Below are 26,857 nucleotides of genomic sequence, written 5' to 3' on the forward strand. Positions count from 1 at the left end.
TAAGTAATGTATAGTATAAGTATTATGTAATAGTGTTTTTCTTTGTTTCACCTAAAATGTTTAATTCTGTCTTTAAAATCAAACTAAGTCATACTAAACTTTGAGTGCAGTGACAAGCTGTAGAAACGGAGTTGCAAAGCAGTTTCTGTAATTATCAATAATAAATTTAAGCATCCCCAGGTATGATGACAGGGCCACATTTTTTAGATCTTTATTTATTACTCACAGAGAATCACTTTCTAGGTTGCTGCTAAATTACATTTAAAAAAAAAACTTTGGAAAGAAAGATATGCTAATAGAACAAAATTACTCTGTAACACTGCTCAGCTGCTGAAGGAGTTCGGTAGTAAGCCACGTTGGATTAGTGTCCCTCTGCATTGGCATTTTTGGTTGGCAGAGGGGACACAGAAGCACAGATGATTGATGTGATAGCTCCTTTTAATTGACAGTCATCTGTATGTATTTCCACTGAAACTGTAATGCAGGGCTCGGTCTGGTCTGGTTTTCTGCTGGTGTCAGATGCCTTTCATCCTCTTTCTGGGATAAAAACATCAGTTATGAGTGAAATGTTTGTCTCTAGACCTTTTGTAAAAATTTTATTAAAATATGGCAAAGTTTGTGTCTTGCTCTGTCTGATGAAATCATCAGTTAAAAAGCATTTTATTCTAGCTGTGGGGGTTTATTAACAGCTATTAAACATACTGAGATATCTCATATAGCATTTAGTGCCATATTCTCAAAAAATGAAAGGTTTTCAGGAGTCCCTTGCAATTGACATATTGTCTCCTTGGACTTTTGTGACTCGAGTGCTGGTGTAAATTTCATCTTTTTAAAAAATAAAAAAAGATTAAAATTAAAAAATGAGATTAAAACTCTCAATAAAGGTAGTTTGTGTGAGAAGCATTACTAAAAAAAATACCTAAAGCCAACTGTGCGGTATACAATGGGATATCTTCTGATATTTCTAATTAGTGAGTCTCCAATGAGGCAGGTCTTTGTAAGACCATCCAGATGAACACACTGTATTTGTGTTGGTGTCCCACAGTGGAACACAGTGTGAAAAGAAAGTGCTGTCATTGGTGTCCCATGGTGGAGAACAGTGTGGAGGCGCATTGCATGCTGCAGTTTGATTTGGGCTGACTGCCCACCTAAGACGGCCTTAACTGGAGAGCTGTAAACAGGCTTACCAGTTTTGGGCAAAAAGGAGCAGCTCATAGCCGGCTTAGTTACACCTGGTATTGAATGAGTGGATGCGAATCTCACAGGACGGGCATCGTTCAGTTCATAAGAAAATCTGTTTTATTACTAGAATACTCTGGGAGAGAGGGTGGCGGGCCGGAAGGAGTGTTGAACAACTTATACCGCATTTAACCCTGCATCAAGTAGTGATATTGTGTCTGCGTGGGTTTTCTTCGGGAGCTCTGGTTTCCTCCCACAGTCCAAAAACATGCAAGTGAGGTGAATTGGAGATACTAAATTGTCCATGATTGTGTTTGACATTAAACTTGTGTGACACTTGTGTGTCAATTTTATTAACAATTGTTTACAAAAGTTTCCACATGACAAGCCACGTTCTAAGACACAGACACAATTAGTATAAAATGATTAGCCACATCACATTTAATACTCTATGGGACCATTTATAATTTATAAAGACAACCACGGCAGGAAGGAACAGGGCTGAGGGCTTACCACGGCAGCGGAAAATATGGAAGTAAAGGAATCTCCTACACTACACACCACACGTGATCACACCGCACACATCAATAACATCCAATGTGCTCTAGACTGCAGGGCAAGTGAAAAGGGTTCCACCTCCAAAGTCCGTCTGCCTCCTGCTTTGGCCCACAGCTCCTGTCCAAGCAGAGGAAAAAGAAAAACAAATAATTATAAAACAGGTGGTGAAGGGGGGGGGGGGGGGACACTTATCTCTCTTGCTTCTCACACAATGAGGTACGCACAGGGTCTCTAGTCTCTTACAGCCCCCTTACACCACACGAACAAAACACAAAAATAGAAAATACACAAACCACAATGCTCCAATAAAATAAACCACAAATCAAAATAAATTAAAACAATCATATAAACAAAATGTATTTATACAAAACAATAACTCAAAATACGACTCAGATGAAACAGTAATGTAGACAAAATGACAAAGTCCGACCAAACAGTTTAGACAAAACAGCAATCCAGACAAAACAGTCGCTCAGGCAAAACAGTTCTTTAGGCAAAACAGTTCTTTAGGCAAAACAGCAATGCAGGCAAAACAGTTCTTTAGGCAAAACAGTAGTTCCAGCAGAACACCAATGAAGGCAAAACAGTTCTTTAGGCAAAACAGTTCTTTAGGCAAAACACCAATGAAGGCAAAACAGACTCTCAGGCAAAACAGTCGATCAGGCAAAACAGCAATCCAGACAGAACAATAGTTCCAGCAGAACACCAATAAAGGCAAAACAGTCGATCAGGAAACTGGAACCGAGCCAGCACGATTCAGGCTAAAGGACTAGGATACAGCAATGCAGTTTTCCATGCAGTGAAAATCAGAGTACAGACCAGTGGGTACAACAGCTACCGTAGTCACAGTAGTGTAATGTAGCCACTATTTTCACTCGACTGAAGGCGAAACACGCCAACAGAAATGCAGAGAAAACCCGCAACATAGCACCGGTACTACAAACACAAGCCCACATGGCTTTTAATCGTTAAGAAGCGATTCACCGGGAGACACAAAGCCAAACTCGTCCATGCCGGCACGGACGTCAGATGCCCCGGAAGAGGAAACAGCAGGAAGTGCCCCACAGGTAGCCAACCAATGCCCATACTTATAGCATGGGAAAGGACCGCCCAGCAATTTCAAGGTACCTACAAATCATCCTCAGCTGGAGAGCAATTTAGATGAAATCAACACAAAACCCCATCCTGCTACAATCGTGAACTGAGGAATCTTGTGTAACGAATAACTACTGCTTCTGTCGTGAATGTAACCAAAGTGTAAAACATGATGTTAAAATCCTAATAAAACAAACAAACAAATCAGCCACACAGGTTTGAAGATAAGGAGTTTAGGCAGGTTCCCGATAAGACCTACACAATCTGATGTACCATTCCAACACACATGCAACATACAGGCATGAGAGGAAAGGACCCCTTGAAGAGCTGGGTCATGTGGCTAGTATATAAAAAGCACCAACTGGCTAAAGTAAATAATGCTTAATGAGGCACAGAGACTGCCCTTGAAGTGCTGTTTAAAAAAAATCAGCACTGTCAGTCATGTGCACCGCCCATAATAGCATGGCAGATGGGCACCTTATTGTAATTTGTCAACACGCCATGCCAGTTCATACAGCAGGTGGTCACATTAAAAATCAGCCATGAAAATAAAGAGGTAAAAAGTCCTAAACCTAATAAGTGTTTGCTTGTCTTACAAATTGCTGTTTTTTTTTTTTTTTTTTTAAACTGCTTTAATTCAGCCACATCAGAGGGTTTCCCACTGCCTATTCAAGGTCTTGTCAAGTAATTCTATTGGGCTTTCAAGTCAGAACATTCACTAGGCCACAGGTAAGATACAGATCAGATACTGATAATCAGCTGAGTGCAGATTTCATAATTCTGTCCATTATAGCAATTGACCCAGTCTCTGAAGCAGCAAAATATCCTCCCACCATCACACTATCACAACAGTGTTGACTGTTGGTATTTTCTAACTATTAAATTATTATTGCCTATTGTCTTTAAAAAAAGTTCCACATTGCAGCTTCCTTAAGGATGCTATTTTCTTATAGTGCATTGTTTGCTGCTTGGGACGTGAACGGACAACTTTCACATTTCTGGACAGGTTCTCTTTAGCTTGAACAAATCAATAATCAATACTGGGTGTGTCTTGTTTATTTGAAAACAATTATCAATTAATCTTCATAAGTTAATAGCTTTGGTAACCAAGTGAGGAAATATTTTTTTTATATACGGCTGGTTGGATTGTGTTCATTCACTTAGTCAGAGGCTGCATTCACATGATCAGCGGTTTATGCTCTGTTACAGTGAGGCAAAACAATTTTACCACTAACTGTGGTGCTTAAACCTTTTAAGTCATTAGAAAGCACTCACTGATCAATTATTTATAAAAGTATATTAGTATAAAACAAAATCTTAGGGTATGTTATTAAAAAAACATAATATGTTCTTGTTTTGCTAATCTTAGGGCAGGTTTAATCAAATTCAGCTCAGTAGCACTCAGTCACTTTAGTCAAACTAAACTTTGAGTGCAGTGACAAGATGTAAAAATGGAGTGCCAACACTTTTTTTCTGACATGATAAAATCATAAAGAAGCAGCTATTTTTAATGACACTATATTATTAATTTTGTGTCCTTATTGAGCTGAGGTACACACTGATCAATACTAAATGTATTTAAAGTGTTTTGTTAAGCATCACTTAAAACATATAATTATAGTTATATATGGCTGTTTTCATGTGTTTGGAAAGTGTGCATGTTTTATTTATTTAAATGTCTGAAGGTCATTGAATGGAATGATCTATAAATATATACTGGCAGTGTAAAGCAATATACTATTGAAGGCTATTATGCTCACTGGCAGGGTAATGGCAGCTATCAGTTGCACATCTACAGTCATGTGAAAAAATTAGAACACTCTATGAAAGCCTGTATATTTTTTAACATATTTGGACATGTGGATATTTAATATTGTTATCAATTTTAACAATACTGAGAGATCCAAGTGATATGACTAAACAATTAAAAATTAAGAAAGGCCTTTTTACAACTTTCTGTAAAATGTTATTTAAAAAGAATGCAATTTCTGGTGAGGAATAAATTAGGACACCCCTACATATTGTCCCACTTAAAATAGTTAAGATCACACACAGGTGTATCACATCAGGTGCACATGATCAGAACATCGTTACCCAGCATTTTGAATGAGGCTTGCCCTAGTTAAACCTCAGAAAATTAGTTTGGTGTGTCCCTGACTGTTGAAGTGAGAGTGAGCACCATGGTGAGATCCAAAGAGCTGTCTGAGGCCCTCAGAAAGAAGATTGTGGCTGTTTATGAGTCTGGTAAGGGATTTTAAAAGATCTCAAAAGAATTTGACATCAGCCATTCCACCATCCGGAAAATTGTTTACAAGTGGAGGACATTCAAAACAACTGCGACCATGCCCAGGTCTGGCTGTCCAAGCAAGTTCACCCCCAGAGCAGACTGTAAGATGTTAAAATAAGTCATGAAAAATCCTAAAATTTCATCACAGGACCTACAGCAGGCTCTTGCTACTGTCAATGTGAAAGTGCATGACTCAACTATCAGAAAGAGACTACACAAGTTTAATTTTCATGGGAGGTGTGCAAGGAGGAAACCTTTGCTCTCTAAGAAAAACATTAAGGCCAGACTGAAGTTTGCCAGAGAGAACGCAGACAAAGATCATGACTTCTGGAATAATGTTCTTTGGACAGATGAGTCTAAAATTGAATTATTTGGACACCAGAACAGAAGACATGTTTGGCGTAAACCAAATACAGCATTCCAAGAAAAGAACCTCATACCAACTGTGAAGCATGGAGGTGGAAGTGTCATGGTTTGGGGATGCTTTGCTGCAGCAGGACCTGGCCGGCTCACCATCATAGAATCCACCATGAATTCTACTGTGTATCAGAGGGTGCTTGAGGAACATGTGAAACCATCTGTAAAAAAATTAAAGCTGAAGCGGAACTGGACCCTGCAACATGACAATGACCCAAAACATACCAGTAAATCCTCCAAGGACTGGCTGAAAACTAAGAAGTGGAGAGTCCTGGAATGGCCAAGTCAAAGTCCGGATCTTAATCCCATTGAGATGCTGTGGAGTGACTTAAAACGGGCTGTACATGCAAGAAACCCCTCAAACATCTCACAGCTGAAAGAATTCTGCGTTGAGGAGTGGGGCAAACTTTCTTCAGATCGATGTCAGAGATTGGTAGATGGCTACAAGAAGCATCTCACTGAAGTTATTTCAGCCAAAGGGGGCAACACTAGTTATTAGAGGGTAGGGTGTCCTAACTTTTTCCTCCATTATAATATGCATTTTTGTTCATATCTTTTGTTTCATGAGTAAAACAATGTTAATTTTTGTTGTTTAATTGCAATTAAATCACTTTCTTTTCCAGAAATAAACAAAAACAAGATTGGACATTGATATGTGAACATTTCTTAATAAAGAGCTGCCTATTTAATGGGGTGTCCTAATTTTTTCACATGACTGTAGTTGCATGAAAACAAATTCTTGTTTACTTAAACTATGGACTTTATTAATATAAAGAATATTAATATTTGCTAAGATTTTACACATTTCCATACATAATACACAACTATTGCTTATATCATTGTCCTAGCATTTACAGTGCAGAGTTATGTTAAAAGTAACATACACAGTGAAAAGACCAAACAGACATATAGGAACATATGGTTAATTTTGGCAGTTGGAAGCAAATAATGTAGCTCATGCAGTCTGTTAACCTCAGTAATTTACAGTCCTCCTACTGCCAGCTCTTCTATAACCAAACATTCTATTGGCTATAAACTTGCTACAAAGAGTGATAGAAGGAGCAAGAAGACACAGCAGGAGGAGTGCACAGGGCACAACCTACCACGTTTTGGTTTTCGCAAAATAGTTTTAAAAATATTTAAGTTGGCATAATCCTGTTTTATTTTAAAATGCATTTTTCCCCCATTTTCCTCCAGATTTAGTGCACTCAATTAGTCTTCCGCTGCTGAGGGATACCCGATTGCATCCAAGGAGAGCACGTCCCTGTACACCCCTCTTCCGACACATGCACAGCCCTCCTCTTCTCGCCCCTGCATTCTGCACAGGCGTCTCTTTCGCCAATCAGGGTCCTTACATAGCGTATGAAGACCCACCCACCCACACATGTTCTGGTCCCCACCCTGCAAATACAGTGGACAGTTAGTATCTGCTGCAGGCACTGCCAATTATGTCCTCCAGATGGTGCCCAGCCGACCGGTGGCAATGCTGAGTTTTGAACCGAGGAACCTTTTTACACCCAATTGTGTGCTTTTTTAAGGTATGTCCAATCAATTTAAAATGATTTACTACAAGTAAATTTTGGCCACATCTCAAGGGATGATTAAAGCGAACAGAATGCACCTGAACACAGTGTGGAGTGTCACAGCAAATTATCTGAATAATTATGTAAATTAAAGAATTTGGATTTAGATTTGTAATTAATTTATTAAAAACCCTAAAACACTTTATCGTTATTTGTGATTGGGTGTAGATTGATGGGTAAAAATGGCAATTATATTCATTCAAAATTACAAACTAACAAAAGCACTGCTACTGCTCAATCTTCTTGTAAAGATAAAACATTTAACTGACATATTATCTGATGATTTTCACACACATGGACATCATGGACATGCAACATTTATGGGCATTAATTAGCCACAGTCCTTACTATGTCAGTGTGCTTTTGGGACATTTCAATTTTAAATGTCATGCTAACTTAAAATACCTTGTCTTGCACTATAATGATTTAAAGTCAGGAATTTGTTGGGTTTATTTGGCTTAAAAGTTCAATGGCCTTTGCCAGACACAGATCTCATTAAGAGAATGGAAGCTGTCCTTACCAAAGATAAATTTATATCAAAATCTGACCCTACAAGACTGGCGTCCAGCTTATGTAACAAATAGAAATCTATAGAAACGATTTCTAATGTGTGTTTAAAACGAAAGCATTAATAACAAGTTGGCAGGTGTCTATAAATGTGTACAAATGTGTACAGAACTGTCACCTTCTTTTCAAAATAGTTGTCATGCAGTATTCCATCCTAAAAAGAGACTGAGGAAATTAGTGTGTGTGTTTTTCTGAGGCATTGCAGCTTGGCACACCAGCAGGGCAGTGCTCACACTCTGTCCTAATGGGCCGTTTGGGGCCTGGTAATTGGCAGACATACAGAGGCGTATGCACTAAATCCCACTGAGTATGTCCACAGCCTGTTCTGCCTGTTCTTCTCTGTGTGTGTGTGTGAGTGTGTGTGTGTGCGTGTGTGTGTGTGTGTGTGTGTGTGTTAATAGTGTCTCTATTAATATTGTCCAAACACATTGTTCTGTGCTAAAGGCCACATAATTGCTGCCTCAGCATTTGTGCATGCTGTGATTTGCCTGAGATCTGCAATATTGTCTGCTGAAGCTACAATCCCTGTCACCAGAAAGGTTGGGACACTGTAAAATGCAATAAAACGAAAATCTGATTTGTCCGTTCATTTAATCCTTTATTTAATTGACAACAGTATATCAGCAAAATTAAAATGTAATGCCTGGGTGAAATTTTTGCCAATTCTTGATTGATACAAGACTGATGATCAACAGTTCATGGTCACTATTGTCTGATTTTACTCATCATGAAGAGTTATACTGTCAAAATGTCAGGCCCTTTCTGTACTCATGCACATAGCCTAGTTTAGCCTTAGGTTTAGTCTTTGTTTATTTAGTGCTGAGTGCAGGTGGGCTCAGAAGCTCATTTGTCAGAGAACCAAAAATTGATAACACTGACTAGGTGCCAGATAAAGAGAGGTACCCATGATGACCAAAGACTCATACTGTTCACTCATCATACTGTTAAACTGAAATAAAGAAATGCTATTTTATTCTCACCAGACTAATAGACACATACCATGAGGCCTGCCAATAATGCCATCTCTAATGAAATAGACCTACACAGTGCTGCCAAACAGATCCCACAAGCAATGTTTAAAAGAACAATGATTATTTTGAAAAACAAAACAAAGCAAAAATTATTTAAACAAGAGCCTAACACACGTTTAGCAGACAATGGCTCTAGCATGTAAGTCCTCTCATTAACTAGCAACCTTTGCTTTTAAACTTTTGGTGCTGATGATCTCAAAAGGTTTTGAATAATTCATGCTTTATAAAGTATATGAACAATTCTTGTTTTGAGTGATTTGTTTTAGCCACACCTATTTTGCTAACTGATTAAAAAGATAAAACCTACAATCTCCATACACAAACGTTACCAGTTGAATGAACTGTACTGAATAGCTCAATGACTTTTACCGTGGCCCTGTATTATAGAGCTCCCTTAATCAATCCTAAATTTTGTAAAGGATTTAAAGCAACAGCAGCCTAACTGCGAAGCAGTAGAAAATCTCTCATGCCAGGATCACCATGAGCTTTGGCTGGACTGGTTTAAAGCCATCTTTTAGTCGACTCTAGAGAGATAAATCACACTTTACCACTTACCTAGTTGCATAGTACCAACTGCAAACTTTTGTTAGGGAATACATTTTCAATACAAGTCAGATGTGGATTGCAGGCAGGCCAGCCAAGCACATGCACTTTGTGTCTACAAAGCCGTATTAAAATGAGGTCTGTCATTGTCTAAAATAATTCTGGACCTCAAGGGGAAAAGGCAGCATGTGTCTCTCTAAAATGCCCTTACTGGTATCTTCGCCCATGACGTGGACACTGATGCACCCCCAGACCACGTCAGCTGAACGTGACCACAGCACGCATTTCCACTGTCTTTCTGACCATCTGAGATGTACAACTTTCTCTTTGTGTAACAGACTTTCAGGCTGCATTTCTTGATGCACCAACTGACTGTGTTAAGTGACAAGTAAGTGAAGTGAAGTACTCCCAAGCCCATGTGGCAAAATCATGACAGTTTCTTATGTAATGTCATCTGAGAGCTCAAACGTCAGACACATTTAACAGTGGTTAATGGCTTTGCCCTAAAGGGATGGGATCCGTCCAGATTCCCTGAATCCTTTCATAATATTATGAACAGAAGATGGTGTAAGACTAAACTATTTAAATTTTGCATTCACAAATTTTTGCACTGACTGACAATTCTCTCCTGAAGTTTGGCATAAATTAGTAAGTCACGACCCATCATTGCTTGTAAAAACGTAATCTTTGGTGAACCCTTTTTTTTTATCATGATTCGCTCACCAATTTATCAGCTTATTGTGGAATGCTGAAACTTGAATATTCAATACCTTTTTTACTCTTATTTTTTCCCTGTCCCAACTGTTTTGGAGTGTGTTGCAGGCATCAAATTTTAAATGTGTTCATATTTACAAACTACACAAAGTTGATCAATAAAAACATTGGAAATCCTTTCTTTCTACTACTGTCAGTCAAATAAAGAATTAACAAATTTTACACAAAGTTTCAACTTTTTCGAAAATGGGGTTTGCATATACACTAACATCACATTTTTAGAACTTTTTAAAATAAATTGTAAACAAAAGGTTTGCTATGTTGCTATTTACACTATGTGTTTTCGTATATGTTTGTTAGCCTGTACAACAACAACAGTAATAATAATAATAATAATAATAATAATAATAATAATAATAATATGATTAAACCCAGGGTATGGCAGTATGATGTCTCAAAGCAAAAAGGGTGTGGGTTCGATTTCCTGGCTGGGAGGCCAGTGTCCTTTCTGCGTGGAGTGTGCATGTGCTTCCTATGTCCACACCGTTTTCTTACGGGGGCTCCAGTTTCTTCCCACAAGTCCAAACACATGCAGTCACGTCAACTGGAGCTGTCAAAATTCCCTAAGTGTGAGTGTGAATTTGTGTGTGTGTGTGTGTGTCTGTGTGGTTGTTTCCTACCTTTTGCCTAATAAATCAGACACCACGACCCTGACCAGGATAAAGTTGTGGTAAAACAAACAATGAATGATTAAATGAATTAATTCATTATTAAACCCAGGTCTCTGAGTCTGGAAACTCCTGTGCCAATATGTCAAGTTAGAATTAAAATCTTAGTAAAAGAAAATCATATTATTAAATAAATCATAAATGAATTAATATAATATGTAGTAAAACACTTCGCGTTATATCGCGATAGAAAAACGATTACTATTATTACTATAAATATTTGCAGGTTTCCGGTAGCGTTTTGTTTCTATGGTAACGCGACCAGTCTTACCCATAAACAGTTGCGCGTCCTTAGCAACGCGGTGAGCAGGACCGAGTGTAACGTAAGGAAAGCTACTGACCTGCAGTTACTGAAAAGTTTATCTGTCTTTAATCTTCAGTCCATGTGTACAAACATGAGAACTAAACCACAGCTACAAACGGAAGGATTTACTGTAAAATCAACGATGAAAAACTCCGTGGTAAGTTGTTGTAAGCTACGTATTGTTAAATAACGACTTTTTATGCTGCTGAACGTTAAACTACAGTGTTAACTATTATTTCTGATTATTAGCGTTGTGATCAGGTAAAGTCTATAAAAGCTGCTAAAGACCTAAAATATCAAGTGCTCTTTTTGAGATTTTGAAAACAGTTCTGTTTAATTTTAAAACAAATGAAACACAAAAATAAACACAAACGGATAAAACATAATAACTAAACATAATCTCACCATAAAATGAAAGATCTACGTAAGGAGCTAAATAAATTGAGAAGTTAATATAGTTGTGTTCATTTGTGTGTGTAACAAAAAACTAATCAGTCAGACAAACTTTTTCTTTTTAGTTTTGATCACCTGTGTTTAGACCCCTTGACTTTTTGCACAGTTGATTGTGTTGTGGATTTGATTTTTAATAAATGTGTTAGCCATTTTACAATGTTTTATCAATCTACACTTTTACTTTACAAGTAATTAATTAACTAATTCATTCATTTATTGTCTGTTTTACCACCACATTATCCTGGTCAGGGTAGCAGTGGACACAATTCACTGGCCAAAAGGCAGGAAACACCCCAGGCAGGTCAAAGGTCCATCGAAAGTGCAAACCCTCACACACACACACACATTTTTAAATAGCTCCAATCGGCCTGACTGCATGTCTTTGGACTGTGGGAGGAAACCGGAGCACCCGGAAGAAACCCACGTAGACACAAGGAAACATGCAAACTCCATACAGAAAGGACCCTGACTGCACCACCTGGGAACCCAGGACCTTCTTGCTGTGAGGTGACGGTTAATGAGGGTAAATTATTTTTAGAAAGTTGATTAATCGTCAACAATTAAATGCAACCAAATACAGAGACATAAAATACAGAGACATCCTTGAAGAAAACCCTCTCCAGAAACACTCGTATTCAAACTGGGGACTTCACTTTTCAGCATGACAATGGGTGTGTTCGAAAACCTAGGGAGCTCTCTACATAGGCAGCATTTTACGTCATCCTATGCACGCTCCCGAGAAGTAGGCTGTTCGAAATCCTAGATGCCTTAATATGCTCACTAGTAAGGCATCTTCAAATTTCAACGCTATTTTGACTCAAGAACGAGTGAGCATCCGATGCTGCCTTAGCGATGGAGGCAATCCCAGCATTCAGTGCGGCACAACTTTTCTCACAGAAAAATAAAAAATATGGCGGACGGTGCTGAGAAACGAAAGAGTTATTTTCAAACGTAAATAAATTGTTATTGATTTTTAGTTTGTATAAACTTGTACAAGTGTCATTTATTTGCAAATTCAGGCTTGTCAGCGAATTTAACCTTTTTCGGTACACGAAGGGAGTTGTTAGTTGAAATGCTAGCATGTTGTGCCACCTCATCCCATTGGTTTGAATGGCATGAGGCTAACTGTGTTAGCTAAGTTAGCGAAAACTGATGGAATCGCTGTCTAAATAGCACGTTCGAATAACATGCCTTATAAGTCAATGACTTATTAGAATCCTCTCTACTTAGGCAGCTGGCTATGTAGGCAGTAAGACAGCAAGGCAGCTCACTATGTTTTCAAACACACCCAATGACTCAAAGCATCAAACAAAAACAACACTAGAGTGCTTTGGGGCAGTCCTCTGAACGTCCTTTGTTTGTTTGTTTGTTTATTAGGATTTTAACATCATGTTTTACACTTTGGTTACATTCATGACAGAAATGGTAATTACTCGTTACACAAGATTCATCAGTTCACAAGTTTTAACATCAAACACTGTCATGGACAATTTAGTATCTCCAATTCAACTCACCTGAATGTTTTGGACTGTGGGAGGAAACCGGAGCTCCCAAAGGAAACCCACGCAGACATGGGGAGAACATGCAAACTCCACACAGAAACAACCCAAACCGCCCCACCTGGGGATCGAACCCAAGACCTTCCTCAATGCCCTTAAGTGGACTAGCCAAAGCCCAGAGTGATGCTAACTATTCAGTCTGATAAAGCTTGGGAGGATCTGCTATGAAAATAGGATAAACTGCCAAATTCTGGCTGTGCAAAGCCTGCAGAAATGTATCCAAAAATACTTTATTTTACTTACTTACACACAGAATAAATTACACAAAGAGAAAATCTGCACAATTATATGTAGAAATGCAAAGAGTTCTCTAAATCCCAGCTCATCTAAAATTGGGGGGCGGGCAATCACACAATAGATTGTTGAGCAGCTAAAGTCTTGTATTAAGCAAGAATGGGCAAACATTTCATTAGCAAAACTTTAACAAGTAGTATCTTCTGTTCCTAACCAATGAAAGTGTAAAAAATATAGGTAAGTGATGTAAACATGGTAAACATCATGTTTACCATGTAATATGGACATGTATCATGTAAAGTTATGTTATGTAACATGATTAACTTGTTTCAATGCAATGAAGGCATCAAATTTGTTTATATTTACAAAACAGAATTAAGTAGGTCAGTAAAACATTTTTTAGCACAGTGCCAGAAAGTTGGTACAGTAATCCCTCGCTATATCGCGATAACTTCTACTTTTGCGGCTTCACTCTATCGCGGATTTTATTTGCAAGCATGTCTAAATATAAATCGTGGATTTTTCGCTGGTTCACGGATTTCTGCAGACAAGGGGTGTGTTTGAAAAGCTAGCTCTCTCTCTACATAGACGCATTTTACGTCATCCTGTGCGCGCTCCCGATTAGGAGGCTGTTCCAAATCCTAGATGCCTTAAAATCCTCACTTCTTAACGTTTCAACGTTATTTTCACTCAAAAACGAGTGTGCATCCGATGCTTCCTTAGTGATCAAGACAATCCCAGAATTCATTGCGGGTCAGGTGCTCCTCTCTTGCAGAAAAATAAACATGGCTGAAGGTACGGAAAAACGAATGGAGTTCTTTTCAAACGTAAATAAAATATTACAGATTTTTAACTTGTATAAACTTGTACCGAGTGTTTTTATTTGCAAGTTCGGGCTTGTCAGGAAATGTAACCGTTATCGTTACATGAAGAGAGATGTTATATTGACGTTAGCATGCTGTGCTACCTCAATCCATTGGTTTTAATGACAAGATGCTAAATGCTAAAGCCGATGGAATCTAGTTATAAAAATAACCATCTAAACACATGTTTTTACTTCGCGGATTTTCACCTTTCGCGGAGGGTTCTGGAACGCAACCCCCGCGATCGAGGAGGGATTACTGTAAACTGAATGGGGGCATCCTATAAGGAAAGTCAGTACAATCCTCAATAGGACCCTTTTTACTGCCACTGTTTGTTCAAAATACTACTTTGCAGGGGTGTGTTTTTGACCAACGAGGGTGTAATTACCAGAGATACATTAGCTACCAGAGATACATTAGCTTCCAAACTGTACAAAGCTGATCTCCCTACTGATGAAGACAAATTAGCAGTCACTAATACAGTGTATCACAAAAGTGAGTACACCCCTCACATTTCTGCAGATATTTAAGTATATCTTTTCATGGGACAACACTGACAAAATGACACTTTGACACAATGAAAAGTAGTCTGTGTGCAGCTTATATAACAGTGTAAATTTATTCTTCCCTCAAAGTAACTCAATATACAGCCATTAATGTCTAAAGCACCGGCAACAAAAGTGAGTACACCCCTAAGAGACTACACTCCTAAATGTCCAAATTGAGCACTGCTTGTCATTTTCCCTCCAAAATGTCATGTGACTCGTTAGTGTTACTAGGTCTCAGGTGTGCATAGGGAGCAGGTGTGTTCAATTTAGTAGTACAGCTCTCACACTCTCTCATACTGGTCACTGAAAGTTCCAACATGGCACCTCATGGCAAAGAACTCTCTGAGGATCTTAAAAGACGAATTGTTGCGCTACATGAAGATGGCCAAGGCTACAAGAAGATTGCCAACACCCTGAAACTGAGCTGCAGCACAGTGGCCAAGATCATCCAGCGTTTTAAAAGAACAGGGTCCACTCAGAACAGACCTCGCGTTGGTCGTCCAAAGAAGCTGAGTGCACGTGCTCAGCGTCACATCCAACTGCTGTCTTTGAAAGATAGGCGCAGGAGTGCTGTCAGCATTGCTGCAGAGATTGAAAAGGTGGGGGGTCAGCCTGTCAGTGCTCAGACCATACGCCGCACACTACATCAAATTGGTCTGCATGGCTGTCACCCCAGAAGGAAGCCTCTTCTGAAGTCTCTACATAAGAAAGCCCGCAAACAGTTTGCTGAAGACATGTCAACAAAGGACATGGATTACTGGAACCATGTCCTATGGTCTGATGAGACCAAGATTAATTTGTTTGATTCAGATGGTCTCAAGCATGTGTGGCGGCAATCAGGTGAGGAGTACAAAGATAAGTGTGTCATGCCTACAGTCAAGCATGGTGGTGGGAATGCCATGGTCTGGGGCTGCATGAGTGCAGCAGGTGTTGGGGAGTTACATTTCATTGAGGGACACATGAACTCCAATATGTACTGTGAAATACTGAAGCAGAGCATGATCCCCTCCCTCCGGAAACTGGGCCGCAGGGCAGTGTTCCAGCATGATAATGACCCCAAACACACCTCTAAGACGACCACTGCTTTATTGAAGAGGCTGAGGGTAAAGGTGATGGACTGGCCAAGCATGTCTCCAGACCTAAACCCAATAGAACATCTTTGGGGCATCCTCAAGCAGAAGGTGTAGGAGCGCAAAGTCTCGAATATCCGCCAGCTCCGTGATGTCGTCATGGAGGAGTGGAAAAGCATTCCAGTGGCAACCTGTGAAGCTCTGGTAAACTCCATGCCCAGGAGAGTTAAGGCAGTTCTGGGAAATAATGGTGGCCACACAAAATATTGACACTTCAGGAACTTTCACTAAGGGGTGTACTCACTTTTGTTGCCGGTGGTTTAGACATTAATGGCTGAGTTATTTTGAGGGAAGAATAAATTTACACTGTTATATAAGCTGCACACAGACTACTTTTCATTGTGTCAAAGTGTCATTTTGTCAGTGTTGTCCCATGAAAAGATATACTTAAATATCTGCAGAAATGTGAGGGGTGTACTCACTTTTGTGATACACTGTAGATGTAAAAGCATGTAAAAACACTTTAACGTGGCACCCTCATTGATCTACCCTACATCTCTATTTTAAAAAAAATAAAAAATGATGCTGTTTTAGGCAAAGGGTTTAATGTGCGGTCATAAACTCTGTTATCACTGAGGTGATTAGAGAGCATAAGTGAATCTGAGGATGGAGAGAATCACTCTTTGGAGAGAAAAAAATCTAATAGACACAGCTAAAGATAAATGGGTTGCCCTGCCCTATGCCCATGCTCTTATGGCATGCTCTGCCATTTTTCTTTTATTAGCTTACATTCTTGAGAGAGGAATTGCTAGATACTTGCATTACAAAAAGTTAATGTTATCTAATGTATTTAGGGTTCATGGCTATTGAATATACTTAAATGTGTGTTTACTGATTCACTGCATTAGATGCATGAATCTAATGGACATAATTAAAACAACCATCACCAAAGACTTTTACTCTAAGGGTGACTGAATTTAATGTCTGATGCATTATTGTTGCAGAAGCAGAGCTGAGATTCGAACTCATGAGTTTGAGAGGTCAGCTCTGGTGTGCTAGCATGTTTTACCACTGTGCCACCTGAGCGCCTTTAAACAACTCTTTGTTTATAAAAGTAAATATACATTGTGTTAAATGATTTAAAAAGTTTAGTTTAGTCTAAATGTCCCTGTTCATATTCTTGATTAATTACTTGTAACTGCTGTAACAGATGTAAAATTCAATGATTGATTTTACTTGTTTTTTGTGTTAATAATGAAAGTAGTAACTGAAATGTTTACTTTATATTTATCTTATTTTTAAAGTTTGTGGGTCTATGTTGTTAATTAGAATTTGACAAGCATATTATTAAGCCTACAAAGCACCAGTTATCTCTGTTATCGTGTTTCGGGGAAACCTTTATATTACAAATAGGACTGAGCACAGACTTTGTGTAGCGTGTCTCTCATATACTCTTTTATTTGTCTTCTCAACACACATTTTTCTTAAGGGGGCTTTTAGTGCTGTTACTTAACAGCTGTACACAAGAGACCAATACAGCAACTGCTGATGCTGACTGTAACATCATCCCTAATCTCCTCTTTATTGCTCTACACGTGTCTTGTTTTGTTTCCATGCCTGTATCTATGACCATTGTTTTTGATTTGTCACTATCACCTGCAATTACCTGTTTCTTATTGTCTGACTTATTAGCGAGTCTTTCGTTTATGTCTTGCTGAGTTTTCCTGTTTCAACAGCATACAACTGTTTTTTCTAGGTTTGTGTTTTTTGCGTTCCATGCCTAGTTTCCTCATTCTGATCATTTTCTTTTCCTGTGTTCCTGATCCATTTTCTTGTTCCTGTGTCCTGTTTCTGTGTGTATTTCTCTCCTGATTTTGACGTGTGCCTGTTTATTGGACTTCGATTGTACACTGTATGGACAAAAGTATTGGGACACACCTCTTGATAATGCAAGTGTTTCATTCATTGTCACAGGTGTATAAAATTATTATGCCATGCAGTCTGCCTTTACAAACATTTGTGAAAGAATGGGTTGTTCTAAAAATATAATTTGTGTGTGGTAATGTATTAGGATGCCACAGTTTAAAAAAGTCCATTTGTAAAATTTCCTCCTGCCTAGATATTCCACGATAAAGTGTGGATGGTATCATTGAAAAGTGGAAGTGTTTAGGACCATGTAAAGTTACAGAGCGGGGTCGCAGACTGCTGCAGTCCCTATAGCTTTGCTGACTCAATAACTGCAGAGCTCCAAAACTCCTCTGGCATTAACATCAGCACAAAAACTGTGTGCTAGGAGAATCATGCCATGGGTTCTATGGCCGAGCAGCTTCATGTCTATGTGAGAATGTCTAGGTGAGAATATAAGGCAAAGACTCACCACTAGGTTGATTCTGGGCTTAAAAGCAAAAACTGGACAGAATTGGAATAAAATAGGGAGGCTATAAGGGTAATATAACAAAATTTGATTGCTAAATACCAAACATAAGAAAAAACTGATTGCTTCAACTAAGGCGAAATTCGATGCCAGACTGTAGAGCATTGAAGACGGACACTGTACAACCTTTACTAAATGGCAACCCAGCACACCATTTAAAGATAAAAGGAATCAAGGAACTGACGATTAACACTCTCATGACCCGAACTACAGCTAATGAAAGAGAGCACTAGGTGGAACCGCTACCACTGCCAGCTAGCTAGATACTCTATCCACCAACCAACTGATGCAGACCCTGATGCTTCTCTCCCTACACTAAGCTAAAGAGTCTATAAAAGTCAACATTTTAGAGTGGTGAGGCAATTAAAAAAAAACAAGACAAGCTTAAGATTCAGTCAGTTTTACAAAATGGCTTTACCTATTCCCTGTTGCAGAGTCTGATTGATAGGTCTGGTGAATTGGTGAATACCAGGAAAACATTACCTGCCAGACTGCATTGTGCCAACTGTTAAGTTTGGTGGAGGTTGGATAATGCTATGGGGTTGTTTTTAGAGGTTCCTTTGTTCCAGTGTAGGAAAATATTAATGCTTCAGTATTTCAAGACATTTTGAACAATTGTATGCTTCCAACTTTGCAGGAAAAATTGGGGGAAGGGCCTTTTCTGTTCCAGCATGACTGTGCCCCAGGTCCATAAAGTCATGGTTGGGTAAATTTGGTGTAAAAGAGCCCTGACCTGTACCCCATTAAACACCTTGGGGATTAACTAGAACGTAAATTGCGAGTCAGTCCTCTCGTCCAACATCGATGTCTGACCTCACAAATGCTCTTCTGGATGAATTCCCACAAACACACTTTAAAATCTTGTAGAAAGCCTTCCCAAAACAGCAAAAGCTGTTATACCTTCAAAGGGGGAACTAACCCCATATTAATGCTTATGGATTTAGAATTTCATGTCATAAAAGCTCCTGTAGGTATAATGTGTAAGTGTCTCAATACTGTTATGATTATACAGTGGACCCTTGAGTTACGAACGGTTTACCATACAAACATTTCGGGTTACGAACGATCTTTTTCAACTTAACGTTCAAACTAATTTCGGATTACGAATTCGCAAAACACGTGACGTCACGAACAAGTTGACTCCAACCGTCTCTCTCTATATATATACAGTGAGCGAACTTTAGGACAGCAGATGGTGTTTTTCTGGTGTTTTCTTTATATTTTATAAAATTCAATATTAAAATGGCCCAAAAGAAGGTGCAGAGGAAGTGTAGTGGTGAAAAAATGAAAAAAAAAAAAAAAATCACTATTTGTTGTTGTATAATTACTCCTGCCAGTAGCTGCCACTGTGTATCAGACAGAGTGAACAGTGAGTAAGAGAGAAAAAGGAATTTGGCTCAGCAAAGTAGTCTTTCTTTCGTGCAATTACACCTACAAAATACAATACTATTGAAATAAAAAAGGAAATAATAGACAAATATGAGAGTTATTGATGTTTCTAGTAGATGCATTTTATATAAAAAGAAGGAAATTTATTATGGTGTATGGTACAGCACACGTACTGTACTAAAATGTGATGTGTGTGTTTTATGTGCAGTACTACTGTGTATTGTTGTTTATTGTTGTTTATTACAGTAATGTCTATTCTGTAATTTAAGGTTTAAGGGAAAATATACTTGTATTTATAACAAAAAAGACAATTTAAGACATTGAAAAGGTTAGGTAAGGGGGTGGTTTGGGAGGTCTGGCACAGATTAATTCTATTAACATTATTTCTTATGGGCAAAATAGGTTTAACGAATGAACATTTTGACTTAAGAACAGCCCTTTGGAACCAATTAAATTCGTAAGTCAAGGGTCTACTGTATGCACATTCTGCTGTGTCTGTCCGTCACAAAGACAAATTTTGGAGCAACCCATAAAAAAGTGCACAAGTTTGCATACTCTTAGAACTGACTAAAAAGGACCAAAACGTTTATATAGAAAAGTGTATATATGAATGTGCAGGAATGTAACAAAATAATGGAAACCTTTTGTGCCTTACATATGTTTTTTTCTAGCTACATTCTACTTGTTTTAAAGTGCAGTGTGTGATGTGAGTTAAAACCATCATTTTATTGCCATTAGCACTTTAAATGTGACTAACAGTTTGTACAAACCTTTGACTACTTATACAGATTTTCCTTAGTGACCCGCATCCAGAGAGGATCCTTACAGTTTCATAAGCAGTTACTTCTTTAGAAAACTGTGCCTTGTAAAAACAGTAATGCCAAGGACTTAGAGTTGGCCTTGCACCCTTTACTATTTGTACTGTACACTGTAAAGGCCTCTTTTGACACGTGCACAGCCCTCCTCTTCTCGCCCATGCATTCTGCACAGGCGACTCTTCCGCCAATCAGGGTCCTTACACAGCTTATGAAGACCCAACCACCCACACATAGTCCGGCCCCCACCCTGCAGATATGGTGGCCAATTAGTATCTGCTGCAGGCACTGCCAATTATGCCCGCTAAATGCCGCCCAGCCGACTGGTGGCAACACCGAGTTTCGAGCCGCGGAGTTCAGAAACTCAGTGCTGGTGTGCAAGTGGAATATCCCACTGCACCACCTGGGCGAACTTGGTCTGTTTCTAAATGAATTTTGGTGCAATTAATTACAGGTGTGAACGCAACTTGAATCAAAGGCAGCTTAACAACCCAAACATGACATGTTGTCACAAGATGCGACACGAAACGCACCGTAAAACAGAATACAGATAGAGGAATGATCCCTTGCCACGGAAAACACTTTTCCATCAATTATGAAAACCCCAAAAGGAAAAAAAAAAAATTCAGTATGCAAACATACAGTGAACCTTCTCAGTATACTATAGAAAAGTCTGTACATCATACATGGGACATGTATCACTTATTTGTTGTGTATCTCCAAACTGGATCTGGATAAGGATAACTTCTGGATCAGGATAACTGGATCAGGATAGAAATAACCACTGAATCAAGAAAACTGCTAGTACCTCCAAATATAAAAATAGTAAAACATGCAAGACCATCTCAAAATTTTTTTAAAGATCAAAAATATAGTAAAAAAGCAACAGTTTAACATACTAGTAAATCAATGGCAATATCAATGTGGCTTTTCTAAAAACTAGACAAAAAAAAGAAGAGCCACCAAGGTTCAGCAAGCAAATTCATTATTGTACCTACTGCATATCTTTAAAAATCCTTTAGCAATGAGTGAAGTGAGTGGTTGCAATGAGTGTAAAGATGTAGGTCACTTCTAGTAAGTATATGATACAATGCAGAATTTATAAATGTCTTTTTTACTTTTAAGCAGGCCTGTATAAAGCTGGGATTACACACTCCTTTCCCTTCAGCCTAAATGCAAGCTTGTGCAAACATCAGGAGGAAACATGGCAAAGAGCGGATCAATAGTCTTGACAGACATCTTGTTTCCCCATGCCAATATTCTCATGGTGGCCACTGTCTCTCTGCGTCCTCACAAATCTATAAAAAGGTGCCTGCCACAAAGCTGACCTGACATTTTCTGCATGACCTCTTAAAGCAGGTTTACAAATAAAGGACTTCATGAAAAGCAAATATTGATCAGAAATAATCCTCTGTAAATTATGTAAGCCAGCACTCTTAAAGAGAACTTTATTAGCAAAAAAAGGAACACATTCACTAACCAATTTATTCTTAATGGTTTGTATTTACAATCTATTTCATGCCGTCCAGCTTCTGTTCTGGACCTCACTGTCACCCCACTCCACCTCTCTGACCATCACTTTGTGTCCTTCTCTCTCTGTCTCCCAACTCTTCCTACCTCCAACCACACTTTCACCCTTACAACACGCCCCAATCTTCACTCTTTATCTCTCTCCCTGCTGATCTCCACCATCCTAACTTCACTACCTAACACTGACATGCTTGCTACCCTTCCACTCAACTCTGCAACTAATACTGTACTCTCTTCTCTTTCAACATCCCTCAATCAGCTCATCTATAGATCAAATTTGTGAAGAACAGGAATGTCTGAAGAACGTTAATTTGTTAACTGAAATGCTCGTAGAATAAATAACTAGAAAACTAAAAATAAATAAATAGAGACAAACTTTAAGACACTTTGTTTGCAACTTGGATTTCATTGCCCCACATTCTTTCTCCCTTGTTCCTCATTTAAACGCATGAGGGCTGTTTAAATTTGTGTAAAGGGAGACAAGCTGGTTATCAGGGTGCATGCATTCTTTCCATTAAATGAAATTTACCTGCCATGTTTAAACAACTGTTCATCTTTGTACTACAAGGCCTGCTGTTCTGAAATATTTGAAAATTAACTTTTTATTTATTTATTTTTCATTTTTTTTATAAGGGATAAAAAGTACAACCATAACCATAATCATATAAACAGAAATCTATGCATGTTTATAAAGCCAAGTGCAGCTCTTGTAACAAAGGTTTAGGAAATTGTTGTTTTTATTTATGTATGAGTACACTTGGGTGGGCAGCAGAGGCATCTGCTCTGTTCTGCTCTCATCTTCACCTATCTTCTCCTCTTTAGCCCTCTCTCCTGCTCTCGTCAGGTCTAATATTCTAATCTCCTTTTCAATATTTGCTCCTTTTCTCACTCACCTCCATGTCACCCGCTCTCACTGCCCTGTCAGCATCTTTCCACTCTCTCTCTCTCTCTCTGTTCTCTGAACACCAGTGTGAACATGAAATAAATATTATCAGTAAAAACTGGTATTTCTTACCACGATGTTCAGGAATGGAGTATTAACCATATCTGATCTGTTTGGCAATTATTATATTAAGAAACACTGACACATATCTTGTACTACTGTGTACTTTTATTGTCTCACTAGTACTCCTACTGCTCTTGACTTGTTTTTTGAAAAAATAAAAACTTGCAAATGTCACTACCACAATTCCTCTTGCTCATAATCACTCAGAGTGAGTGTAGTAAAAAATGAAACTACCTGTATTTTAATCAAATAAAACTAATACTGATATTTATCATAAGCGAGTACAGCTACACAGGATACTATACAACAAATGAAAGCTACTACTGGCTACTACACTATACATGCATCACTACAATGATTGACAGTTTAATTACTCTTCACGTGGGTTTTGTAACAAATATAACGTAAACACATTATCATTTGTTGAATACGCCCATGACTGTTGTTGGTCTCTGCCTGGTCTCTATATTTTACATTGGTATATTTAGGGGACATTTTGAGCATATGTGATTATTATACTGTATATTGTGATTATGGTCTATTATCATTTGTTTGCAAAGAATACAGAGATAAATACATTACTGTAAAAAGAATATCTTGCATGTTACTTATATATCCCCAGTTTACATATGGTTTCTGGTTGGTCTAAGCATTTGGAAGAAATGCTTTATGTCTTTGAATATACGGGGCATGCAGCCAAGTCAGCCTTTTAGAGACTGCAATTCCACGCTTTACCAGCAGATGTCATCAGACCACAGTTTGACAATAAAACGACGTCTAATAAAATTTTGCTTGATTCTGTATGAAAGTATCTTTTGTACAGTAGACACACAGGTTGCGGCTATACTTTAATTCAGTGAAGAATGTAACTTTTGTGTATAAATATAAGTGTATAATGGTGCTTGGTTGGCACAGTGGTGGGCATCTACACAAATGATACTAGGGGCGACGATTGAAGCCCTGCAGGGGATTAGCGCCCTGTCCTGCGTATTCCTGCTTTGTGCCCAGTGTTGTCCAGTGGAAACAGGTCCACCTCCACCCGACCAGGATAAAATGGTTGATGAAAATGATGAATCTATCTATCTATCTATCTATCTATCTATCTATCTATCTATCTATCTATCTATCTATCTATCTATCTACAGTCATGTGAAAAAGTTAGGACACCCCATGAGAACCTTTGTCTTTTTGAACATATTTAAACATATGGACATTTGAGCTTCATTTGAACAGTACTGAGAGATGGAGCTTATATAACTAAACAACAAAAATGTTAAAAAAATACTTTTAAACTCAAATTGTAAAATGTAATGAACAAAAATGGAAATGTATTGTGAGGAAAAAGTTAGGACACCCTATGCCCTAATAGCTGGTATTTCCCCATTTGGCTGAAATAACCTCAATTAGACATTTCCTATAACCATCTACCAGTCTCTGACATCGACTGGTGGAAAGTTTTTCCCACTCCTCCATGCAGAATTTCTTCAGCTGTGTGAGGTTTGAGGGGTTTCTTGCATGCACAGCCCGTTTTAAATCAGCCCACAGCATCTCAATAGGATTAAGATCCGGGCTTTGACCTGGCCATTCCAGAAGTCTCAATTTCTTTCTTTTGAGCCATTCCTTGGTGGATTTACTGGAATGTTTTGGGTCGTTGTCCTGCTGCATGGTCCACTTCCGCTTCAGTTTTTGGACAGTTTTTTACATTTTCCTCAAGCACCCTCTGATACAGTAAAGAATTCATTGTAAATTATATAATGGAGAGCTTGCCAGGCTACAAAGCAGCCCCAAACCATGACATTTCCACCTCCATGCTTCACAGTTGAGTATGAGGTTCTTGTGCTCAAATGCTGTGTTTGGTTTGCGCCAAAGATGTCTTCTGTTACTGTGCCCAAATAATTCAACTTTGGATTCATCTGTCCAAAGCACATTGTTCCAGAAGTTCTGGTCTTTGTCTAGGTGTTCTCTGGTAAATTTTAGTCTTGCCCTGATGTTTTTTTGACAGCAAGGGTTTCTTCCTTGCACACCTCCCATGAAAATCAAACTTGTGCAGTCTCTTTCTGATGATAGATGCATGCACCTTCCTATCAACTATGGCAAGAGCTACCTGTAGGTCCTGTGATGACATTGAAGGATTATTGGAGACTTCTTTATGCATATTGCGGTCTGCTCTTGGGCTGAACTTGCTAGGACGGCCTGACCTGGCCATGTTGGCAGTTGTTTTAAATGTTCTCCACTTGTAACTGATTTTCCGGACAGTGGAATGGCTGATTTCTAATTGTTTTGAGATCTTTTTAAATCCTGTCCCAGACTAATATGCATCTACAACCTTATTTCTGAAGGCCTCAGAGAGCTCTTTAGATCTCACCATGGTGATACCACTCACTCACAACAATCATAGGCAAACCAAACTAATGTCTGAGGTTTAAATAAAACTCCAATGTCCTCTAACGATGGTGTAATCATTGCAGCTGATGTGGTGCACCGGATTCTAATTTTAGACATTTTAAGTAGTATTAAATGTGGGGGTGTCCTAACTTTTTCCTCACAATAAATTTCCATTTTTGTTCATTACATTTTACAACTTGTGTTTAAAAGTAATAAAAAAATTATTTTGTTTAGTTATATAAGCTCCATCTCTCAGTATTGTTCAAATGAAGCTCAAATGTTCATATGTTTAAATATGTTCAAAAAGACAAAGGTTTTCATGGGGTGTCCTAACATTTTCACATGACTGTATCTATCTATCTATCTATCTATCTATCTATCTATCTATCTATCTATCTATCTATCTATCTATCTATCTATTTGTGTGACTCAGCAAATGAGTTAGCATATTAAAGGTGTTAGCACAATCCACTGTAAAATAAGAATTACAGTACAATTTAAAATTGTATTTGTATTTATTCAATTTGTTTTTTTTATTTAAAAATATAGACTAACACCATATAATGAACACCATTCTTATACTGGGAGAGAGAGCCCTGTGGTCTCAGAACAGCCTCAGTCCTTTCTGGTATGAATTCCACAGTGTGTTGAAACACTTTTTTGAGATTTTGGTTCATGTTGACATGATTACATGACATAATTGCTAAAATTTGTCATATACACATTTATGCTGTAAAGCTCTTATTCCTTGATTTCCAAGGACTGTTTTATATAATTTACATTTGGTGACTGGAGGGCATTAAAGTATACTGAACATTTTGTAATGTAAATGGAATTACAGCAGATTTCAGCAGATTTAGTGAGCCTGTGCTCATTTTAGCTTTTGATTCCTTTTTTTGAATTACAGTTGTGGAGTTTAATGATGTGTTCTGCTCTATCCCATCCACCTCAAGGCTTGACATTAGAGTGGTCTTCCTGCCAGCTTAGAGTAATTTTTAGCAATTCTGTTCCTACATCTTTCATCAACCAGGTGTTTCCACCTGCAGAACTGCCAGTCATTAAGTTTGTTATTTTTGCACCATTCTGAGTAAACTCTAGAGACTGTTGGGCATAAAGTCTCAGAGACTAGCGGTTTTTGACATACGTTAAGATTTTGAAGCGTGTCTGTAGGAATGTAATAAATTAGGGGTCTGTGTGAAAACCTAGTGAGCTGCCTTGCTGCTTACTGCCAACCTGGGCAGCTGCCTAAGTAGAGAGGATTCTAATAAGATATCAAACTTCTAAAGCAGATTATTTAAACAGACCATTCAAACCAATAGGCAGAGGTGACTTAACCTGCTACCATTTATTTACATTTCAAAAAAACTCAGCTAATTGCTTCCCATCTGTCTGCCATATTTTAAACTTTTTTGTGAGAAAAGTTGTGATGCACTGAATGCTGGGTTTTTCTACATTGGTAAGAAAGCATTGGATGGTCCCTCAGAATAAAGCATATCAGTAGGCAGCATTTTAAGGCATCTAAGAATTGTCAGGCTTCTTCTCAGTAGGATTGGTGGCATGGCTTG

At 38.4% G+C, this 26,857-nt stretch overlaps 1 protein-coding gene and 1 long non-coding RNA gene across 2 annotated transcripts in view; one reads left to right on the plus strand and one right to left on the minus strand.

Moving 5' to 3' along the window:
• Positions 1–247: 247 nt before the first annotated feature.
• On the minus strand, positions 248–10,769 carry LOC134325842 (uncharacterized). Its single transcript, XR_010014374.1, has 3 exons — positions 10,655–10,769; positions 1,693–1,854; positions 248–537 (listed from the first exon to the last, which is right to left on the minus strand). It is a non-coding gene; the product is annotated as an uncharacterized LOC134325842 (long non-coding RNA).
• A 228-nt stretch (positions 10,770–10,997) lies between these two features.
• pacrg (PARK2 co-regulated) overlaps positions 10,998–26,857 on the plus strand; it is a 219,649-nt gene continuing 203,789 nt past the window's right edge. The window contains exon 1 of the mRNA XM_063007556.1: positions 10,998–11,163. Within this exon, the coding sequence (XP_062863626.1) occupies positions 11,086–11,163 (78 nt within the window). The 5' untranslated portion in view covers positions 10,998–11,085. The remainder of the gene's footprint in view (positions 11,164–26,857) is intronic.

The sequence above is a fragment of the Trichomycterus rosablanca genome, chromosome 13 (genome assembly GCF_030014385.1).
Source record: "Trichomycterus rosablanca isolate fTriRos1 chromosome 13, fTriRos1.hap1, whole genome shotgun sequence".
NCBI lineage: Eukaryota > Metazoa > Chordata > Actinopteri > Siluriformes > Trichomycteridae > Trichomycterus > Trichomycterus rosablanca.